At 43.2% G+C, this 11,304-nt stretch overlaps 1 protein-coding gene across 1 annotated transcript in view; it reads left to right on the top strand.

The window, feature by feature from the left end:
• Positions 1-1,493: 1,493 nt before the first annotated feature.
• NINJ1 (ninjurin 1) overlaps positions 1,494-11,304 on the top strand; it is a 33,513-nt gene continuing 23,702 nt past the window's right edge. The window contains exon 1 of the mRNA XM_026650495.2: positions 1,494-1,833. Within this exon, the coding sequence (XP_026506280.1) occupies positions 1,759-1,833 (75 nt within the window). The 5' untranslated portion in view covers positions 1,494-1,758. The remainder of the gene's footprint in view (positions 1,834-11,304) is intronic.

The following is an 11,304-nucleotide window of genomic DNA, read 5'->3' as shown; positions in this document are numbered from 1 at the left end:
TAAAAGACTGATAAGGTTTTGTATATTACAATGGCCACTTATCTAAAAGATGTTTGCAGAGTGTGGTTAGTGCAGTGGGCTAGGATAGGAATCAAGATTTGTGGGTTCCATTACCATCTACTTCTAACTTGCAGTGTGACCAACTCTTGTTATTTTATTGAGAGTCTTACATTTGGTGTTTTTCTTTATGCACCAGCTCCTGGAGTCATGTTATTTTATGAGAATGTCAGCTTTCTTTTTTTAATTAAATTTTTAGCCCTCCCAGTTCCAAAGAAAAGCTTGAAAACCTGTCCTGAGTGTGTCCTAAAGGTTTGTAAACCAGAAAGCAAGAACTAAAAATATATTTAAAGAATAACCATCTCATTTTGAAAACCAATCTCAGGATTTTTGAATATTTGGGATTAGGAATACTAAATTTACTTTGTGATCTTGAATAAGTGGTTCCTCAACAATCTGTAAAATGGGGGTAACTCTTATCTACCCCCAAAGAGTGCTGAGAGACTTAGACCTTGTTTACACTAGAAAAGATTTGCTGGTATTGCTATACTGGCAACCCCCTCCTAGTATAGACACACTTCCTTTATACCAGCACTCTTTTGCTGAGATAAGCTGTATCTACACTAGAAGAGTACAAACAACCAGTTATACAGTTTTTCCTGAAAGGAAAAAAAAAAGTCACATAATGAAAGTGATGTCACTGAAGCACAAGTTGACATCCCTTCACATTCTGGTGTATTGGAAATGGCTTTGCAATGGTTTGCAGGACAAGAAGAAAATGAAGCAATGCTCCATACTGCAATATATGCTCTGCACCTATTGTGAATTTGAGATATTCCATTTTATGAACTTTCTGATTTTGTGAAGTCCTCAATCCCCAATTAGTTTGTCAGATAGGGGTTCTACTTGTAAGTTTTTGCCAGCAGAACTGAGTCTAGACTAGGGCTTTTGGGGGAAATGGGTGGTTTGGTTGTTTTTAATTCTTCGCCTGACCACACTGCTATAGGATAAACGTTCCTAGAGTAGTCCTGGCCATAGATTATTATTCTCCCCTCTTCCAGGAAGACTGACAAGAACGGCCACACTGAGTCACAGCAATGGTCCATCCAGCCCATTACCCTGTCTTCCAACAGGGGCTGGCACCAGATGCTTCAGAGGGAATACCAGAATAGAGCAATTTATCGAGTGATCCAGTCCCCGTCATCCACTCCCAGATTCTGACAGTAAGAGGTTTAGGGACACCTGCAGCATGGGGCTGCATCCCTGAGCATGGCCAGTAGCCATCGCTGGACCTATCCTCCAGGAATGTTATCTAATGCTTTTTTTGAAGCCAGTGATCCTTTTAGCCCTCACAGCATCCCGAGCAAGGAGTGCCTGGGTCGGGTGAAGAAATAGTTCCTGTTGTTTGTTTCAAGCCTGCTGCCTCTAGAGTTAATCCGGACGCCCCCTTCTTCTTCTGGTCTGGCTCCTTGCCCGGCAGAGCCGCCAACGTTTTATAACATCCTCTGGCCACTCACCCAGACACTTGCAGCTCTGCCCGGGCAGCCGCACCGCGCTGCCGGCCGGGACTAAGGGGAATCCCGGGCGGAACGGGAAGCAGCCCCTGCGGAGCGAGCTCCAAGGCGGGACTCTCCGGCCCGGCCGCCGCATGTGTGTGTGCGGCGCGCTGGGAGGGCAGATACCGGGCGCGGCTGGGCCGGCGGATAAGCGGCCCCTGCGGGCAAGCGAGCTGCGGCCGAGCAGCCGGCCGGCCACGGCACCATGGCCTCGGCCTCCGAGGTCCTCGAGCTGAACGGGCAAACCGGCGGCGGCGGCGAGGGCGCGCCTCCCAACGCGGTAAGGAGCAGCGCCGGGCGCCGCAGGGCCGGGCAGGCGCATCCTGCGCTGCGGGGCACAGAGGCGCTGCGGCCCGGCGGGGCTGTGCCAGCTCCCGGCCTGGGCTGAGGCCTGGTGGGTGAGGGGCGCTGTCTGGCTCGGCCAAGGCGGGGGTCCCTGCGCTGCCAGGGGCTCTGGTCGGACCGCCGCCGGGCTGGGCCCCGCGCTCCGCGCCGGGAGATGGGTCAGTGGCTGACAAGCCAGAGGGCAAAGCGCTGGCCCCAGAGAGGGGAGAGCGAGCAAGGGGCCTTGCCCTTCACCCAGCAGCGAGACGGGGGCTGAGCGAGCCCCTGCCACCACTGCCCTGGTGTGCTTCAGGCTGTAGGAGGAAACCCATCGCCTGCGAGGAGGGCGGGAGCAATCTCTGCCCCGCAAAACTATGCCTTAGGTTTTAATCCTGAAAGCCATTAGATGGGCATATTGTGTGCTGAGTTAAGTTTAGGAATGATATAAAATTATTCTACTTAACTGCCAGGGGGCAAATTTGTCACGTACACATGGGAGAAAGAAGAAGGACAAAACGCAGGGTCAGCTATAGACTCATAGACTTTACTTTAAGCTATAGGTAGTCAGGAAGTTCCTTCAAGAGGAAATGTAGCCAAACTCCAAACCTGGAGACAATGGACCTTTCTGTGCCTGAGTCCCGTAGATAGCTAACCGCTTAGTTTGCAAAATAAGCAAGGAGAAGGGGGCAAATAGATGAACAATAAGGGGTCACAAGAGGGGCAAATACATGTAGCTTGCTAATTATGTATGGTAATGATGGCAAATTTTGGCCAATCATAGAGCGATAGATTATCATAAGCAACTGCATATAATGCTTTGGTGTAAGTGTTTTCTTTGTTCTTGCTAACTTATGAGCTTGAACCCAATTGCAATTGAAATAAACGGATCGCCCCTCCCGGGGCTCCTTGCTTGGCTAGCTGTGTCCGTCTCTCCTTATTCCTCAGCTGGAACGGACAAAAATTTCTATGACAGGAAGATCATCCAAAATTTGAGGTGCAAACGCCTCCCTCCCCCTGCCTCTGTACATTTCCATGTACTTCAGTCAGTCCCCCTATGGAATGGAGACTGTCATTTGCATTTATCACACTAAAACAGACTGCATAAGCCATGCAAGACTTTTTTCAATTTCTACTTTGCTATTAATTTACCTAGAAGCAGGATTACACATGTGCTTTCCCTTCATATATATGAAATAAAACTATGACTAACAAAGTGCTTTCTGTTAGAATATAAACAGCATGGTCCTGTAAGGGTTCCATTCAGACTTCCAGTTTGCCTATGGAAGGGTAGTAGAGAATCATTCTTCCTCTCTCTATACACTGGCCTGCCGCTTCCTGCAGCTCCCGTTGGCCAGGAATAGCGAACCGCGGCCCACTGGGAGCTGCGGGAGGCCGTGCCTGCGGACTGTCAACGTGAGCAAAATGTCTTGCGGCCCGCAATCAGATTACACTGATGGGCTGCATGCGGCCCATGGGCCACAGGTTGCCCACCACTGCTGTAGCTGCTACCTTCCTTTGCCAACTGCTGTTTTAGCACATTTGTTCATCCCTTGACATTGTCATTAAATTAGAATATAAGCTTTTCGGGGCTGAAACCATATCTTTCTACATATTTATACAGTACTTAGGCCAATGGGGCTCCAAACCAGAATGTGGCCTTTAGGTATTACAAATAATAAATAATGTAGTTCTGTTAAGTTTGAGGGGAATTTTTAGGAAATGTGTGTGCTGTAGCTTGGTATGTACATAGGAAGGATGACATTTGCAAATGAATGTATAACTGACTCATAGCAGTATGGCACCAAGGAGGAATTCTACAGTATTTAAGGGAGATACGAGCTCCAGTAACTAGTGGAATTTGAGTAAGGACAGCTGATTTAAACTAAAGCCAAGACTCGAATATTTAGTGGATAGTGCTTACTACAAATGTCAGTTGTTCATATCCCCTTTGGAAATCTGATTGTGAGACTATTTTGAATGTCTTGAATCTCAAATATACTATAGTTGAAGAGAAAAAAAATGTAATCTATTCCTTCCAAGATTGGGAGAACATTTCTCTAGTAGAGTTTTTCTGTCTTTCCTGCTTGAGAGCACAGCTTTTAAAACAACAACCCCTATTTTCTAATTTTCTTACAGTCACACTTGTATAAGCTATTTTTGAATCGACTGCTCACTCAGCTTGATGGGAGAATCTCTCTTTTGACCTGAAATCTCCCACTTTGTCTATTCAAAATCTATGTTTTAAAGTCCTGAGACATTCAGTATCCACTGAGAGCAGCACAGAGGAGCATAGGAAAGTTGATTTTACTGTCTGCTTTTGTTTGCCCTTCGCCTTGAGGCTGTTCAGCTCCTAACTCCGGACATCAAGTCCTGTTGGCCAAAAGGTGTATTACCGCTCATCATACAGCCCTCCACTCAAGCCTGTGCTCACTCCTCCACCTCCTCTTAGGTAGAGCTGCTGTGAGCAGCAACAGGACTGAGTGCATTCTTCCTTTCCTACGGAGCAGCTCTAGCAACTCAAGGAGAAGCAGAGAGGTCCTCTTTCTGCATCTGATCAGTGAGGAGGATAGAGAAGAGACCAAAAGAGGTTCAGGAAAAGACTGGATGAATAGTTGACAAACTCCTAAATAACAACACCTGTCTAAAGTATTGAATCCTCAACTTGAAAAAGGCTTGTCTCCATGCAAATGTTTTTTCTTGGTGTAACTGAAGGTGCAAATTCAAACTGATCTAGTTATACCAGCATAACTCCAGTGTGGACACTTATTCTGGTATAAGAGGACCTTTCTTAGGGTATGTCTACACCCAGCCGCTAGTTCGGCGGCTGGCAATCGAAGTTCTGGGTTCGACTTATCACGTCTTGTCTGGACGCGATAAGTCGAACCAGGAAGTGCTCGCCGTCGACTGCGGTACTCCAGCTAGACGAGAGGAGTACCGCGGAGTCGACGGGGGAGCCTGCCTGCCGCGTGTGGACCTAGGTAAGTTCGAACTAAGGTACTTCGAACTTCAGCTACGTTATTCACGTAGCTGAAGTTGCGTACCTTAGTTCGATTTGGGGGTTTAGTGTAGACCAAGCCTTATGGTTTAGCTTAAGTTGCTTGTGAAGGGGGTTAAGCTAACCTGGAAAAAGCTGCTCCTATGCCTGAATAAAAAGTGTCCATATAGAACAAAATATCAGTATAACTGTAGCTGTATAATTGGTAAAACTTTTTCATGCAGCCAGGACACAGGTACATCTGTGTAAGATTCCTGTTCCCACCCTGATGAGCCCTGTGTGTGATGTCATACAGTCTTACTGGCATAAGTTCTAAAGTAGATTGTCAAATACTGGAAAAGTACTGCAATAAAAAAAATGTTTCACTTTGGCATTACTCATGTCTTACCCCAAGTCAAGCTTGATGTACTTGAGTCAGAATGGTGAACTGAAAAATTCTCTTTAGAACGGCCAGTTCCTCATTCATCTCATTTTAACAGAAAGGAATAGCTTTGACTAGGTCATGTTAACTCAAATTTTTCCCCTTCAGTTTCTATTCTTTCTATATACTTTAGTGGGTTTTCTGATCTTGCTTTATATTCTGCCATCTGTAGTTACTGTTCCATTTGTGGCAAACCTTTCCCAAAGAAACTGAGACACAATCAGTCAATTAAGATATCATAAGCAGCTGTAAATTAACCGCCAAGCATATTTAAAACCAAATAATTCTATAAAGTAATGTTGTAGAGGTATTTACAAACTTTAATCCTCCCATTACACCTGAAATAGGCAGGTGTTACTTTTGTTTTGGCCTGGGCGGGGGGGAATGAGGCAGAGACTAAGGGTCAGATTTTCCAAAAGAACTCATATCCCTTTAAGGGTATGTCTACACAGCAAAGAAAAACTCGCAGCTTGCCTGTGCCAGTGAACTCGAGACTTGCGGGGCTTGGGCGGCGGGGCTGTTTCATTGTTGTGTAGACTTCTGGGCTCAGCTGAAGCCCAGGCTCTAAGACCCTGTGGGGTGGAGGGTCCTAGAGCTCAGGCTCCAGCCTGAGACTGGAAGTCTACACAGCAATAAAACAGCCCCAGCCCAAGCCCGCGTCAGCTGACACAGGCCAACCACGTGTTTTTCTTTGCCGTGTAGACCAGGGCCGGCTCCAGGGTTTTTGCCACCCCAAGCAGCAAAAAAAAAAAAAAAAAAAAAAGGCGCGATCGCAATCTGCAGTACTTCGGCGGCAGCTCTGCCGCCGCTGCTTCATTTTTCGGCGGCAATTCGGCGGTAGGTCCTTCGCTCCGAGAGGGAGTGAGGGACCCGCCGCCGAAAAGCCAGACGTGCCGCCCCCTCTCCGTTGGCCGCTCCAAACACCTGCTTGCTGAGCTGGTGCGTGGAGCTGGCCCTGGTGTAGACATACCCTTAGATACCTAAAAAAGGTGGAAGCACTCAGCACCCAATAGATCCCACTGTGATATCTATGATCAGATTTTAAGAAGAGCTCAGCATGGTGGATAATTGGGAGCTAAGCTCTTCTGAAAAATCAAGCCTCCATTTTCGATGCTAAGCGCTATTGAAAATCTGGCCTTTATTGACTTGCTCAAGACCCCAAGGGATCTATATGAGAGAGAGATATTAAGAGCCAGAAATTCCTAGCTTCTACTGTTAGACTAGATTGTCATGCCTTTGCTCACACTGAGTAGTTCCTTTCTCACTTTTAGTAGAGCCTATTCTTCATTATTCCAATTAAAGTCAATGATGCTGCCTGAGAGATTGTGAAGAGAGTTTTTCATGCTAGTGCTGCTGGCAATAGCTAGTGAGGACAAGAAATAGAAAAATATGGAAGCTGTCTCAAAAGTTTTCTTATAGCTGGTGTGCTATCTCACTGTATCAATCCACACAGCGTATTCTGTCAGATGAATAAGCTACCAAAGAGAGGAAAGATAAACCCAAACGTGGTATAGCAAAGCAAGGGATATTAATGTCACATTGTAGCCCATTCGTACATTTATGGTTTTTTTTCTGTCTAGAAACATATGCAAAGCAGGTAGTATATTGTCACTCTTAGTAAAGTCTAACCATAAGTAAATGTTAATAAAGAATATTGAGTGTCCTGGCAGTCTAAAACTATAAATGAACAAATTTCAATACATGTGGGAACTTGAAATAATTATTCTTTTCTTCACTAGAATGAAATGTGTCCTGAAGCATTGCATATTTCAAATGGAAACTCGGTCTTATCTAATGGCTAGTAGTAATTATTTATAGCAAATAGAACTTGTCAACAGAGCTTTACAAACACACAACACAAACAAACAGTCAGCTTACAATGTAATTCTGACAAATGCTGTAAGACCAAATAGCAGTGGAGTGGAGAGATGGAAGGTGAAAGCCAGCAGTCTAAAGATGCTCTTGGGTTAAAAATAATTTTAAAAACAAGTTCTCATTGCCTTAAATTATTAAAATTGATTTTTAGAGTTGGCTTTTTCATCATTTTTGTTGGTTTACTTTTTGCATAGTCGGTCAATTTGGGTAATAAAAATATTCCAAACAGGATTTGAGAAAAGAAAGGCGACTTGACATACATGAAAGATGAAGCTGTTCTAAACATAGGGAACAGAACATAAAGAAGTACAGAGTCAAAAGCAGGATGATGAGCCAAGGGAATACTTAAAAACCTGGAACCTCTGTGGAGAGAGTCTGCCCTTATCTGCTCAGTGCCCAGACTTAAGCTACTCATTTAGGGCCCAATCCTGCATACCAAAACTCATTAGTTTTACAATATTAAAATCTTCATGGAACAAAGATGCACATGTCAGTGATGCTTATTGGCAAGGAAACAGTTACACTGAGGACTATAAAAGAAAAGGACCAGAACAATGAAGATTTGAATCTGGGCAGAATCTGATATTGCTCCACACAAAGCAAAACCCATTGGAGAACATGTGATGTGCCATATGATTACATGAGTCAGACCCCTAGTACCCTGCATTTATCATTTCGATCAAGTTTAGTTCTCAGTTGCAGTAGTACTTTTAAAAACTTATTTTGAAGCTATCAAAATGTCTGCAAGCCACAGCAGGGCTCTGTGAAAACCTGCCACATTAGTCATCTTGTCTTCCAGAATGGTATTCCTGGCTTTCAAGAGCTTTGTAGTTAGAACTCTCATGTGCGATTTAGTGTCATTAAATAATCATATTGGCTCAGAATATTCATTTTCTTCTATAGAGTGTGTGTCATGCAGAGAAAATATTAGTTTGTATTAAAGGAGAAACCTTTGCTGTTTCCCCGCATAGGGTGGTAATTATACTGCCTCACGGCCTAATCTTGCTCTCAGTTAATTCATTGACAAGACTCCCACTGATTTAAAATAGAGCAGGATCAGTCCCTCCCTTCCCTTTCAATTTAAGTCTGAAAGCTAAACGCAGCCCTGGCATGGGCTTCAGTGGAGTTGCTCCTGCTTAGAGTGGATTTGAATTTGATCCAATATCTTTGGCATTTAATTTCAAAAAGGGGAACTATGCAAAAATGAAGGGGTTAGTTAAACAGAAATTAAAAGGTACAGTGACTAAAGTGAAATCCCTGCAAGCTGCATGGACGCTTTTTAAAGACACCATAATAGAGGCCCAATTTAAATGTATACCCCAAATTAAGAAACACAGTAAAAGAACTAAAAAAGAGCCACCGTGGCTTAACAACCATTTAAAAGTAGCAGTGAGATAAAAAGGCATCTTTTAAAAAGTGGAAGTCAAATCCTAGTGAGGTAAATAGAAAGGAGCATAAAAACTGCCAAATTAAGTATAAAAATGTAATGAGAAAAGCCAAAGAGGAGTTTGAAGAACGGCTAGCCAAAAACTCAAAGGGTAATAAAATGTTTTTTTAAGTACATCAGAAGCAGGAAGCCTGCTAAACAACCAGTGGGGCCCCTGGATGATCGAGATACAAAAGAAGCGCTTAAAGACGATAAAGTCATTGCGGAGAAACTAAATGGATTCTTTGCTTCAGTCTTCACGGCTGGGGATGTTAGGGAGATTCCCAAACCTGAGCCAGCTTTTGTAGGTGACAAATCTGAGGAAATGTCACAGATTGAAGTGTCACTAGAGGAGGTTTTAGAATTAATTGATAAACTTAACATTAACAAGTCACTGGGACCAGATGGCATTCATCCAAGAGTTCTGAAAGAACTCAAATGTGAAGTTGCGGAACTATTAACTATGGTTTGTAACCTGTCCTTTAAATCGGCTTCTGTACCCAATGACTGGAAGATAGCTAATGGAACGCCAATATTTAAAAAGGGCTCTAGAGGTAATCCCGGCAATTACAGACCGGTAAGTCTAATGTCAGTAGCGGGCAAATTAGTGGAAACAATAGTAAAGAATAAAATTGTCAGACACATAGAAGAACATAAATTGTTGGGCAAAAGTCAACATGGTTTCTGTAAAGGGAAATCGTATCTTACTAATCTATTAGAGTTCTTGAAGGGGTCAACAAACATGTGGACAAGGGGGATCCAGTGGACATAGTATACTTAGATTTCCAGAAAGTCTTTGACAAGGTCCCTCACCAAAGGCTCTTATGTAAATTAAGTTGTCATGGGATAAAAAGGGGAAGGTCCTTTCATGGATTGAGAACTGGTTAAGACAGGGAACAAAGGGTAGGAATAAATGGTAAATTCTCAAAATGGAGAGGGGTAACTAGTGGTGTTCCCCAAGGGTCAGTCCTAGGACCAATCCTACTCAACTTATTCATAAATGATCTGGAGAAAGGGGTAAACAGTGAGGTGGCAAAGTTGGCAGCTGATACTAAACTGCTCAAGATAGTTAAGACCAAAGCAGAGTGTGATGAACTTCAAAAAGATCTCACAAAACTAAGTGATTGGGCAACAAAATGGAAATGAAATTTAATGTGGATAAATGTAAAGTAATGCACATTGGAAAAAATAACTCCAACTATACATATAATATGATGGGGGGCTAATTTAGCTAGAACGAATCAGGAAAAAGATCTTGGCGTCATCGTGGATAGTTCTCTGAAGACGTCCACGCAGTGTGCAGAGGCAGTCAAAAAAGCAAACAGGATGTTAGGAATTATTAAACAGGGGATAAAGAATAAGACAGAGAATATATTATTGCCCTTATATAAATCGATGGTACGCCCACATCTTGAATACTGCATACAGATGTGGTTTCCTCATCTCAAAAAAGATATACTGGCACTAGAAAAGGTTCAGAGAAGAGCAACTAAAATGATTAGGGGTTTGGAACGGGTCCCATAAGAGGAGAGATTAAAGAGGCTAGGACTTTGCAGCTTGGAAAAGAGGAGACTAAGAGGGGATATGATAGAGGTATCTAAAATCATGAGTGATGTGGAGAAAGTAGTTAAGGAAAAGTTATTTAATTATTTCCATAATACAAGAACTAGGGGCCACCAAATGAAATTAATGGGCAGCAGGTTTAAAACAAATAAAAGGACGTTCTTCTTCACACAGCGCACAGTCAACTTGTGGAACTCCTTACCTGAGGAGGTTGTGAAGGCTAGGACTATAACATGGTTTAAAAGAGAACTGGATAAATTCATGGAGATTAAGCCCATTAATGGCTATTAGCCAGGATGGGTAAGGAATGGTGTCCCTAGCCTCTGTTTGTCAGAGGGTGGAGATGGATGGCAGGAGAGAGATCACTTGATCATTACCTGTTAGGTTCACTCCCTCTGGGGCACCTGGAATTGGCCACTGTTGGTAGACAGGATACTAGGCTAGATGGACCTTTGGTCTGACCCAATACGGCCGTTCTTATGTTTTGTAAGAGACAATAGTATATAGTTATACACATTCTTTGGAACAAGTTCTACGCAAGCATTAACGCAATACATTAACATGCAGGGACTGCATTCTTGTCTAATCTGGGAATGATGGCAGATTGGGATGCTTTCCTGAATCTGGTCCTATTTAAGCATGTTCTTACATACTGCCCTTAGTGCAGTCTTGAATAGGGATGCACTTAAGTTCATGTGTACACACTTTCCTGAATCAAAGCCTTAATGCAGAAATGAAAAGAAAACATGATGCAGGGAAAAAGAAATCTAGCATGAATGGTTTTGTCTTGATTAAATAAGTTGGATTTGTTTTCCTTTTAAAACACTTTACTACTTGATTTGCATTGTCATCTTGATTGCTTTCTAAGGAATTCTGTATTGTCTTTTTTATCTGAATATATTATTAATCCTACTTTCTCCTTTTTTTTAAATAATGTTGCTATAATATTACTCTTGATTTTAGACCTGTGAAAAACATCTCAGTTTATAGAGGTCCCCTGTTCTGTAGTGATAATCTAATGGACTGCAGCCATGCCATCTCAAGATGTGATCTCACCAGCTCTCACAAGCTAGTATTGTTGAGCTGGATTAGCACTTGAATGCCAGATCTCTAGGGAAAATGGAGGCAGGAAGGGGTGTTGATGAGG

The sequence above is a fragment of the Terrapene carolina genome, unplaced genomic scaffold (genome assembly GCF_002925995.2).
Source record: "Terrapene carolina triunguis isolate 2854851 unplaced genomic scaffold, T_m_triunguis-2.0 Scaffold89, whole genome shotgun sequence".
In the NCBI taxonomy this organism is placed as follows: Eukaryota; Metazoa; Chordata; order Testudines; family Emydidae; genus Terrapene; species Terrapene triunguis.
This window is presented reverse-complemented; position numbering and strand designations above follow the sequence as displayed.